This window comes from Nannobrachium achirus, assembly GCF_963921795.1.
Source record: "Nannobrachium achirus genome assembly, chromosome: 3".
In the NCBI taxonomy this organism is placed as follows: Eukaryota; Metazoa; Chordata; class Actinopteri; order Myctophiformes; family Myctophidae; genus Nannobrachium; species Nannobrachium achirus.
The window spans coordinates 2,911,915-2,924,651 of record NC_137812.1 but is presented as its reverse complement, the minus strand read 5'-3'; the positions used below and the strand labels follow the sequence as shown (position 1 = coordinate 2,924,651).

Below are 12,737 nucleotides of genomic sequence, written 5' to 3'. Positions count from 1 at the left end.
GTTTACAGCACATACAATACAAGTTATTGGCTGTGAAAAGCATCAGTGTCATGGGGGGAGAGCGGGGTAAACTGAGGCACTTTTTACATTTGCTCCCCTCTAGGCGAACTAAAAGATATATCAGTAAACATTTGGGATGTTTCCTAACAATGGAAGTTATCAGAACGTAGAGACAAAAGGCAGAGAAAATATGATTGTTTTAAAAAAAGTGGTCTTGTGTCTCAGTTTACCCCAGCACCGGGGTAAACTGAGACAGACCAGAGTCTAAAAATACATATTTAGCCACTTGTACGCATGCCCCCATGCGTACGCATGCCCCAGATTTTAGCACAGTAAACGTGATAAAACAATAGAACGAAGCAAATGAAAACCACTGCTGTACTACATCATACATGAATGCATACTGGCTGTGTTTTCATACAGGGGTCAGAGTTTAACTCCCAGCATGCCGTGCAGGAGACTCTACGTTCATCAGTCAGAACCAAGAACCTGATCAACACCAAAGCCACAGAAGGTAAAACGATAAACTTCAGTGAGTTATAAACTTCAGAAAGTTAAAATGAAAGTGATGAATTGAAGGCTCCTGCGTTCTTGGCTGATACTAGTGTTAATTTTATCGACTAAAACTAGGAAGAAAAATGTTAGTCGCCTACCTTTTTTTCACTGACAAAAACGAAATAAAAAACGAGATAAAAACTAAGCTGATGACTAATACTATGACAGCGTACTGACAATTTTGTCAACAATAAAAATGATAAAAAATAAAAGCTACTGGACTGGTGGTTCTGACCAGACAATGTTAGGCTGTACTGGGATAACCAGCCTACTGTATGTTGTACTGGGTTGGTTGGTTGTACTAGAATCATTGGTTCTATAACCAGGTGTGGTCTTGTACTGTATTCCTTAAAATTGTGTTTTTCATCAAAAGGATGAGAGAAAATGCTATGTGAAATAATTTTAGATAAGATGGATAATATGTTCTATATTATTTGCTGACAAAAAAAAATTAAGGGGTAAATTTGCCCTGACTAAAACTAGACAAAAATGTCAACAGTTTTTGTCGACTAAAACAAGACTAACTAAAACGACGTTGTCTTGGACTAAGATAAAGACTAAAAGGCTCAACTTTTAGTCGACTAAAACTTGACTAAACAAAGACAGGATGAGGTTGACCAAATGTGATGAAAACTAACAAGGGCGATTGAAACTGGACTAAGACTGACATTAACTCATATTATGCCATAAACGTACTACACGTCTTTGATCTGTAGTGCCATACACGCAATAAACATCTTTTTAATTAATCAAAAGTTTTATATTTCATAATCTAATTTTAATTTCAAAAATCCGCTCTAAATCCATGCCGTTTGGCTCCGCGACCGGACCGATTTGACTGTAGCACCATTTATACAGTCCGACGGGCAACACAGTCCGGACATTGGTTCCGGCCACATTTCTCACATTGGTTTCTATGTTAACTAAAAACGTTCATTTATACACTTTCCCAGACGAAGTATGAGTACTCATTCGAAAGGGCGCGAGCACGCGCTTCTAACGGTGCCCTCCATTCGGCTGATTGAGCCCTTGATCGAGATCGAAGGCTCATAATGTGTTATAGGATGTTAGCAAAAAAGGCCTGGCCCAAATGTAAACAGATAGGCCCCAGTCCAAAAAAATAAAAACGTGCTTCTTGTATCCTAAATGACGATCAGATAGTAGGAGAGCACCACTTGGTGGTTTTCAAAGGCCATTGCACTCTAAAACATACACAGTCGTAATGACAGTATATACTTCTTACCACGGACGGAGGGGGAAAAAAGGGAGAAAGCCGTGACAGATGTGTAAAAACAACAGGAGATGATGGCTGAAGGAGAGGCTATAGGATGAGGCTCTGATGGGTGTGGACAGATGATGGCCTGGGGCTGAATGAGTGGTGGTGGACACATACTTGGGGAGGGGAGGGGAGAGTGCGTGTGCGTGTATTGTGCATGTATAGTAGACAGGGACGTGCTGGGCCCCTGATTCAGATCGGGTAAAAGAGTTGTAGAGGCCCTCATTGCGCGCTATAGAGAGATCTCTCTCTATAGCGCTGCTGCTACTCAAAGATTCGCCATTTCAGATCATGACAAGTGACAAGCCCGTGACGAGCCAGTGGGCCAATTATATTTCGTCATTGTCGGGTGGAAACCTTGTATGTCCAAAACCATTTTAAAAATGATTTAAACTAGTGAAAACAGATCTGCTGTTTTCACTACTTTTGTGCGACGGCCTTGTATGATGAAGCAGGGCTTTGCTTTGCGAAAAAATTTATCAGTTTGAAACTTGGAGATACAAGGTTTCCACCCGACAGTGACGATTTACTTTGTTGGCCGCCCAGCCCCCAAAATGGAACGAAGGCCGACATTTTATTAATTTTTTTTTCCTAATGGCCAGCCTGGACCGGCCGGGAATGAACCGGCCGTTCGGGAGTTGTCCCGCTTTTCCCAATGGCCAGCACGTCCCTGATAGTAGACGTTGAGAAATAGCATTGCTTAGGAAAAACGTCCTGGTCCACATAACAAAAGATTATTTTTTTGTGGTTAAAATGATTCAGGTTGGGGTTAGGTTTTTATAGGGCCGATTCATGCCTCCACTTTTAGAGCCGAATTTATTTCGGTTTGGCTCTGTCTAAACTACAATATGACGTCATTCAGAGGTTCGGCGGGGTGGGTGCTGTTGTTCGGTGCCACCGAGATGTTGACACCCCAAACAGACCCAAAATAAATTCGCCTCTAAAAGTGGAGTATGCATCGGCCCTTAGACTGAAGCATAATACAGCGGAGGTCAGGTTTAGGGGATGGGGGTTGGAGTTCATGCGTGATACAAAACCTCCACGGGCTGTCTGTCCGTCAGTCCGTCACTCACACGTCACACTTTTGCCCTGCTCATATCTCCACAACCGTTGCCCCCATCCATGCCAAATTTTGCACACACACTCCTTACCTGCCAAACTACAACCTCCAAGGACCCCCGGAGCTCCAGGGACCCCCAGGTGTAAAAAATGACCAAATGTGCAAAAATGACCAAATGACCACCCCAACGGGGCTGCTCACGGGGAATTCCTGGGGACCACCCACTCCTGGTGCTCCAGAATGGATGCAAAAGTGGTGACGCCCCCAGTGGAGGACCCCCTCAACTGCAGCTCACATAAAATGCCGTAACTCGGGCTAGGAGCGTCCGGGAGAGCCGGGGCCGGTACCTATTCGTCCGCCAAGGCAACGCGGAGACCCCACCCCTCATTTCTCACATGGCCCTCTTGTAGCGCCACCATGAGGCCCATTCTTGCAAAACACATTTTTGGACACTGCTCCTAAAAGTTTTGCCCTAAAATCACGCAAATCGGTACACAGTATGTCTACACTCATCCCATCAACATGAATCTGTCCCATATAGCGCCACCTTCAGGCCGATTTTTAAAAACACATTTTTGGACACTGCTCCTACAGATTTTGCCCTAAAATCACGAAAATCACTACACAGTATGTCTACACTCATGTCATCAACATGGATCAGGAAGATTTTGGAAATAAGCCCTATTTGTGGAGATAAGCGACCAACGGACAAGAGCACCTCTCTCTAAGTACCGGCTGGCCGCTATCCTCACTGACCATCTCCTCGCTGACCGCCTGCCAGACAGCTGGGACCCCCTCCTCCCTCCCTCCCTCCCCTCGGGGGAACATTCCTAATCAGCTGTTTGTTGACGGACGGCGGTATGTTGGCGATGTAAGACTCTGACAACAAAATGTAATTTAGGGATTTTTAATATCGATTCCTCATTGGCTTGGCAGGATTTACATTTGCAAGCGCTCCTCAGAAACCGACGAGTAGGAAGCACTTTGTATGACAAGAACAGAGAGAACAGTCTTTAACCCTATGAACCCTAGCGCCCCTATTCTGAGCATGACAGGCAAACATTCAGTGAAGATAACAGATCTACAAGCTCACAGTGAACTTCTCGCATCACATTTTCCAAGGGTCCCTCAAAGAAAAGAATCTTGATAAATTCACAAAATCTGTGTGAGTTTCTGCAGGTCCAGGACTGCAGGTGTTTTTTAGGCATCAATATCCCTGTTTGACCAACCCAACCCCTTTTGTGGATTGGTTGAGCTTTAAATCACAATTGGCGCTAGACCTGTGTTCATGGGCTGCAGCAGTATCAAACATAATTGAAGAAGACCAATACAATGGGTAAAGTGCAAGGGGAAAGTGTACATTATTCCATTGTTAATGGCAATGCCCAGATATCATGACACTATTTTGGAAAAACCCAGATAAACCAGACATCAGGCAATGGTACAGAGAATTATCAAATTGTATTTCGCTAGAGAAACTGACTGCTATCTTTCAAGAAACACGGGGACAGCTCATACATTTTATTGAACAAACAGGTGGGGCGTACGTATATTCCTGACTTGTGGGTGTGTTTAATTGTTCCCAACACAAATTACTCCGACGTTGCATTGGTTCGACTCTCCCCATTACTAACGCTATCCCTAACCGCACGCATAGCCACGTAGTCAGAGTCATGAGAAATCGGACTGGCGTGTTCCCCCCTGACTTGCGGCAAAAATCTTGATATTCCGGGGTCTCAGCAGTAGTCCAGGTAGGGTTAGTGTTAGGGTAAACCTAACACTTACCCCTTTCACTAACCATAACCCTATGCTTAATAATAACTAGAGGTTTGTACCCGCCTCGCCCTTTTTATAGTAACCTGACCAATCATGGAAATTGGCCCTCTTAAAGTCTGGTCAAAGTGTCATGTGAAGCCACCAATCCTCAATCTTATCGGACATATGCCCGCTTGTGTCCATCTGGCATATGCTAGGCACCGGGCATAGACGGCCCCTCTCATGGCCCTTCTATACTGAATGCCTCAATATTATGGCATTACCCTTTACGATTATATCAGGTCACACTTATTGATGGTGACGTCACCAAGACTGCTGGTCCCTCATTTGCTTTTATGGTGATGATGACGTCATCACCAGATTGATGACGTCATCACCAGATTGATGACGTCACTCTGTGTTATTTCAAGGTTTTTTCTCATTGGATGACATCAGCGCAGACACACAGACGCAGACACGCAGACGTAGTTTTCCCTAATTTATAGAAGGATATGTATCCATGTACATACCATATATTTTATGCCCATACATGGAGATCCCTATTTGAACCAGCCAAACAGATATGGGCCATGCATTTGCTATCTTGCCAGTGATATATACCGATGACATCAGGGATCTTCAGTTATGGGCATAAAAGGGATACCCATATATGGACGTTTACATAGATGATAGGTTACCTGTGATATCACTGTGATGTGACAGTATGGATATCCAGGGTTTGATCTTTGATGAGGTGATGTCACATGGCATCATTTCCTGTTCTGAAGGAAGGACGGAAGAACAAGCTACGACATTTCTCATGGTCGTAGCTCATGGTCGTACCATCGTAGCATGGTCGTAGCTGTTTCTTCGGTCGCAAACAGATCTCAAATATATAGACACTAGTTAGTTTGTCCACTACTGTTCTTAGTTCTTAGTCATGGCTGCCAGTTCCCACCTGATGTCATGTGGGAGTCCTGACTGCTCCACACTGTACTGAATAACTGCTAGCTTGCATAATGACTTAAGACTAGGACTCAAGTCTAAGATGTACAGGCCATGTGGATTACATCCTCCAAAGAGGATGATACGATCTCCCACCATGCTACAGCACATCCCTGACATCCTATCCGGGCCTTTTCCCTTGGGCTCAATCTTCTTCCAGGTGAGAGTTTCTGGACTGAATTTCCACAGATCATTGAATATCGTCCGGTCCTCCCCACCAAATATGTACAGCTCTCCATTGTAGGTAAAGGCTGAATGAGCACTGCGTGCTCTTGGAACAAGCTTTGCAGAAGGCAGGCTAAGGCAGCAGTTGGTCTCTGTGTCAAACACTCTGATGTTGTTGTAGCATTCATTGTTTCCACTATAGCCCCCAAATACAAACATCTTTGTCCCGATGATGGTGGCAGAGTGATGTGCTGAAACAGGTGGTGGTGTGCCTCTGGTGTTAATTAAAGACCAGAACATTAATGTGGTGTCCAGCTTATAGATGTCATAAGTGCGTCCAGACATCAGGTTGTATCCTCCATGGACATACATGAGCTTCCCAAACACACAGGCTGAGTGACCCTCCCTCCCCTCTGGAACAGTCCCTGACACCTTGGGCTTCAACCACCTGTGGGTGTCAACATCAAATGCATAAAGAATGTTTAAGTATGGTACACTGAATCTTCTAGAGCCACCCCAGATGTAAACAAAATCTTGTAACAGCACAGCTGTGTGGCACCGGCGCCTGCAGGGACCCTCTGCTCCTCCATTTGTCACTGGGGACAACTTCCTCCAGCGTAAGGACACTGTGTTGAAGATGTGAACATCAATCTGATCACTGTCAATCACATTACTGTAGCTTCCAAAGACGTAAATCTTGAGTTCCACAGGAACAGCAGCATTATGCCATGATGTTGGTCCTTCCTTCAGACATACGGTCCACCTCAACATTTCACAAACAGCCAGCAGGGAACAAAACCTGCCTCTTCAAGTGTGAATACAGTTATATTGTGTGTTGTGCCACTTATATTGGTACAGTGGCCTTCAATTACTGATGTCATGTTGATGACATCAGTCTTGTCCAATTATGGAGTTCCTCCTGGCCTGGCGGAGATGTGCACTCGACTGTTTGTTGATGGACGGCAGTATGTTGACTCTGACAACAAAATGTAATTTAGGGATTTTTAATATCGATTCCTTCATTGGCTTGGCAGGATTTACATTTGCAAGCACTCCTCAGAAACCGACGAGTAGGAAGCACTTTGTATGACAAGAACAGATAGAACAGTCTTTAACCCTATGAACCCTAGCGCCTCTATTCTGAGCATGACAGGCAAACATTCAGTGAAAGTAACAGATCTACAAGCTCACAGTGAACTTCTAGCGTCGCATTTTCCAAGGGTCCCTCAAAGAAAAGAATCTTGATACATTCACAAAATCTGTGTGAGTTTCTGCAGGTCCAGGACTGCAGGTGTTTTTTAGGCATCGATATCCTTTTGACCAACCCAACCCCTTTTGTGGATTGGTTGAGCATTAAATCACAATTGGTGCTAGACCTGTGTTCATGGGCCGCTGCAGTAGGAGAAGGGTACATTATTCCATTGTTAATGGCAATGCCCTGAAATCATGACGTTTTGGAAGGAGTTACTTGGTATATTATCCCAGATGGTCTTAGAGGATATTCCTATCTGCCCACAGCTGTGCATTCTGGGCATATTTCCTGATAATTTCAAATGTATATACTCTCTTCTCCAGGCTAAACATACAGTACTATTGCACTATTTTGAAAAACACAGATAAACCAGACATCAGGCAATGGTACAGAGAATTATCAAATTGTCTTTTGCTAGAGAAACTGACTGCTATCTTTCAAGAAACACGGGGACAGCTCATACATTTAATGAACAAACAGGTGGGGCGTACATATATTCCTGACTTGCGGGTGAGTGTTATTGTTCCGACACATTACGCATTACTCCGACGTTGCGTTCATCCAACTCTCTCCATTACTAACCTTATACCTAACCACACGCATAGCCACGTAGTCGGAGGCATGAGAAATCGAACTGGCGTGTTCCCCCCTGACTTGCAGCAAAAATCTCGATATTCCGAGGTCTCAGCAGTAGTCCTGTTAGGATTAGTGTTAGGGTTTAGGCTTAAGGTTAGCATTCACCAGCGTTGGCAGGTTAGCATCCACCAGCGTTGGCAGGTTAGCCTCGGACTACTACGACCTCGAAATAGCGATACGCGCCCCTGACTTGCATCCTTCCCAACGTGCATGGTCCCGAGTAGGCCAGTGCCCAAACAGTTTTGTAGATTTTCATTAAAGGGTGGCATTCAGTTTAAAGGGGAAGACAATGGTGTGATGTCATCAAGTTGTACTTTACAATACAAACCCCAAAATCAATCCTCCAGTTCTAGGCAACACAGAAGGGGGGGAACTTTTTTTCTATTTCCACACAACTCCTCTAAGGTATATTAATGACATATTATTTCAATATTGGAAATGGGTGGTCTTCCCCTTTAAATAAAACAAATTCTCATAAAATGTACACTAGCTGATTCCGACAATAATGCCCTCCGGCCTGCTTACTTACTTCAAATCAGAGCGCTCCTGTCTAGGGATGGGACGATATGAAAATTTCATATCACGATTATTGTGAGCAAAGAAATCGCGATTTACGATATTATCGCGATAATCAAAATTAGGGCAGTCACGATTAATACATAATCGTCTATTCGCGATTATTTTTCATATTCGCGATTATTTTTCATATTCGCGATTATTTTTCATATTCGCGATTATTTTTCATATTCACGATTATCGTCAATTATCCAATTTAATTAAAAAAAGTTGTGTGTTTTGACAATAAAACCATTCTTAAACCTCACGTCAACACTTGCATTCTGGAATGCACCTCCTCCTGAGTCCTTGCGTCCCTGGCCGCTCCTCCTCAGTCAGTCAACGGCAGCAGGGATTCACTGACTGCAGTCACACAGCAGGCAGGCTGGCTGGCTAACTAAACATGCTGAAAAAGTTTGTTTCAAACGATCCAATCAATTACTTTTTCCAGACGGTTGGAACAGACACATGTACCATACGCATCCCGGGACTATATTCCTTTTGATACATATAAATGGTAAATGGTAAATGGTGCATTTATATAGCGCTTTTAATCCAAAGCGCTTTACATAGATTGTGCATTACATTCACCCATTCACACACACATTCATACACCAGTGGTGGAAGAAGCCATGCAAGGCACCAACCTACTCACCGGAGGCAATTAGGGGTTCAGAGTCTTGCCCAAGGACCCTTCGACATTAACTCAGGGGGAGCCCGGATTCGAACTGGGAACCCTTCGGGATTTATACCCTTCGTGCTCTAATACCAGTTTCTCTACCCCTGAGCTATGCCGCCCCTAGATACAGAAAAGGGCTTTCACTTTTGTTTCAACACACAGGACTGGAGTCAATGCCTATACTGCAGCTTAGCTTAGCTCTGCTACTCTGCTGTGGAGGGGATGATGATGATGATGATCACACAGATGGCGACTAGAGTAGGCCTATAGATGTTGGATCGTGATAAACATTATCGGCTATTGTCACTATTTTCAGTTGTCGGCTATTTTTGCAGTTGTCAGCTATTTTCACAAAGCCTTGCGGCGCGTTGTGAGCTTGTAGATCGGCTATTTCCGCATCGCAACGCGTTGTGATCTTGTAGATGGGCTATTTTCAAATAACCACGGTATAAAATAGGGCTAAAGTTTGCAAGTGAATGTACTTAATAGTTACTTTACACCACTGAACTGATGTTCAAAAAGCAATTCAATTAGTCCTTAGGCTAAGACTGGACATTTGGCATATCGGTACCACCTGGGGTGGCAAATTCTAGTTGTGTTTTTTTTTATTCCTATACATCTCTAGATTAAGTTTGGATATGATAGACCTTGCAGACAGGTAGCTTAAGTGGTGTTATCAGCTGCTAAAGTTACCATTCCCCTTTGAAAATTTGCATTTTAGACACGGGTACATATATTTTTATTAGCTCATGTTCAGGACATATTGTAATGTTTTATATAAAATGTTTGGTATCATTTTTAAGGGGACACCTTGAGCTTTCATTCAAGGCCTTTTGTGAATATGTATGATAAGTAGAGTGGTCACTGGAGCTCTTCAAACCTTTAATAAATAAATAAAAATAACGATTTCCGTATAAACCATATCTTTTCTTTTAGTTCTGTGCCATCAAGAAACATCAGAGACACAAAACACAACAACTGGAATACAGACATGACCATAAGGATTCAGGAAATGTATAATTTACCCACAGTATTTCATTCTGAGGTGGTCATTTTCAGCCTTAACTTAAACAAGCACTTTTTATGAGAAATAGACAGGTCAATGGGCCTATTTGAAATAATAGCACTAAACCTCCCTAAACATTGATACAAAAGGGTTTCAATTGATTCTGGTACCTTTAGGCATGCCTGAGAACATCCCAAAAATCCAGGAAAATATATTTACCATAAAGGCATCATTTTCAAGATGGCACCTTGGCTGCCAGGAGCTTAAAATGGCTATATCAAACATATAATTTTGCGAATGTCTGAGTGAGTGTCTGTCTGTCTGTTTGTCTGAAACAGCGTTTCTCCTCGGTGGCTGGAGCAATTGATCTGAAATCGCATCACCATTAGCATATGAACACACCTGATATAACTGTGAAGCCCGATTTCCATTTTTCACAAATTCAAGCTATTTATTAGCGCTTCTTTACCACTTCTGTTCAACAATACACCCTGTTGTCAGGGTTACGGTCCGTTCCTCCAGGCCATGGGATCTGTAGCCCCACACACACACACACACACACACCAATCTCACAGTTAGGAATGTTGCAGTGTCTCTCCCTCTCTCTCTCTCTCTCTCTCTCTCTCTCTCTCTCTCTCTCTCTCTCTCTCTCTCTCTCTCTCTCTCATTCTCTCTCTCTCTTATATATGTGGTTTGCCTGCATGCACAGGTCACTAATGCACCGGGTGCATTTGATGTGTGTCTTATCTTCCGACGGGTATGGCAAAATTATGTAGAGCAAGCGCATACATCCCCATACTTCTATTCACCTAATTTAGCTGTTAAATTATTTGTATCCATCAAAAGATATACACTCCTCCATGGGTTGCTCCTTACATTATGATGCTCCCACATATTCTCACGCACGCACCAGTTACAGTTACTTTCTCCATAACCCACACTCTGCACATATATTGGAGCACATATCTTCAAACGGGTAAGGTCTAGTCTCAATTATTATGCAACTAGTGCGGTATGCTATGTATTCCCGTAGGAATGTTTTGCCAAAATAGATTTTTTTGCTGTTTTGGCTTCTATAGGGACCAAACTATCAGAAAATGACGGGGGTCAAATTTTCAGACCCCTCCCTCATTTCCTGGGGGCGGGTCACTTCAGTTTTGGCCCTATTCTGCCTTGTTTTCCCAATTTCCCATAGGATTGTTTTGCCCAAATTGATTATTTTGCTGTTTTGGCTTCTATAGGGACCAAACTATCAGAAAATGACGGGGGTCAAATTTTCAGACCCCTCCCTCATGTCCTGGGGGTGGTTCACTTCAGTTTTGGCCCTATTCGGCCTTGTTTTCCCAATTTCCCAGAGGAGTTTTTTGCAAAAATTGATTTGTTTGCTGTTTTGGCTTCTATAGGGACCAAACTATCAGAAAATGATGGGGGTCAAATTTTCAGACCCCTCCCTCATTTCCTGGGGGCGGGTCACTTCAGTTTTGGCCCTATTCTGCCTTGTTTTCCCAATTTCCCATAGGATTGTTTTGCCCAAATTGATTATTTTGCTGTTTTGGCTTCTATAGGGACCAAACTATCAGAAAATGACGGGGGTCAAATTTTCAGACCCCTCCCTCATGTCCTGGGGATGGTTCACTTCAGTTTTGGCCCTATTCGGCCTTGTTTTCCCAATTTCCCAGAGGAGTTTTTTGCAAAAATTGATTTGTTTGCTGTTTTGGCTTCTATAGGGACCAAACATCAGAAAATTATGGGTTTCAAATTTTCAGACCCCTCCCTCATTTCCTGGGGGTGGGTCACTTAAAGGGGCACTCCACCACTTTTCAACCTATGTTCATATAATTGGTCCTCACTCAAAAATAGCTTTTTTTTTTTCTTTTTTTTTTTTCCTCAAAGGAGTGCTGTGGGCAGGTCAGAAACCCATCGTCTTGTGACATCATCGATTGCCAATCCAGCTTATAGAAACTGCAGGCTTTCTATTCCTGAAAAGTTGCAATTTTAAAGTGGAAGCCATTGTTCTCGCGATAATAAAAATCTAAATATTTTTTTCAAAAATATTGATTACATTTATTTTTGGGAAAATGATGATGTCACAAGACGATGGATTCTGAACTTCCCACAGCTCTCCTAGGAGACTTGGACTGAGTAGAAAAAATATTTATTCACGATATTTTATCACGAACATTAGTGAGGACTTATTATATGAAGACAGGTTGAAAAGTGGTGAACTACTCCTTTAAGTTTTGGCCCTATTCGGCTATGTTTTCCCAATCTCCCATAGGATTGTTTTACTAAAATATATTTTTTCTTTTGTTGTTTTGGCTTCTATAGGGACCAAACTATCACAAAATGACGGGGTTCCAATTTTCAGACCCCTCCCTCCTATCCTGGGGGGAGTACTTTACAGTACTTTATAAACAACTTCACAGTATTTTCTGAGGCTATTCAATAGTTTAGGTAGGAACAGTTCAAGTGAGGAGGATGGGGTAGCATTTATACTTCTCTGACCTGTTATTATTCTTGTCTAATAATCTATTCATCATCACTGTTATCTATGTCCTCCCTTAAGGCTCATTCCCACTGGGCCAGATAAACAGATACAAAAATATCTTTCTCATTCAAGTGGATGGTAAGATACAGATAAAAGAAAATATCTGTCACCGATATTTTTTTATCTGTGTCTTACCATCCACTTGAATGGAGAAAGATATTTCTTTATCTGTTAATCTGTCCCAGTGGGAATGGGCCTTTATACTGTTGGCAAAGTCTCCAGTCCAGTGCCATAGCACTTGCAGA

The 12,737-nt window shown here is 42.9% G+C and overlaps 1 protein-coding gene across 1 annotated transcript in view; it reads left to right on the top strand.

Annotated features, from left to right (window-relative positions):
* The window catches only part of ppp1r35 (protein phosphatase 1, regulatory subunit 35), a gene marked incomplete at its 3' end in the record, with an annotated part of 48,660 nt that overhangs the window by 10,481 nt on the left and 25,442 nt on the right, over nucleotides 1–12,737 (top strand). The window contains exon 5 of the mRNA XM_080721716.1: nucleotides 424–514. Coding sequence (XP_080577842.1) covers nucleotides 424–514 — 91 coding nt within the window. The remainder of the gene's footprint in view (nucleotides 1–423; nucleotides 515–12,737) is intronic.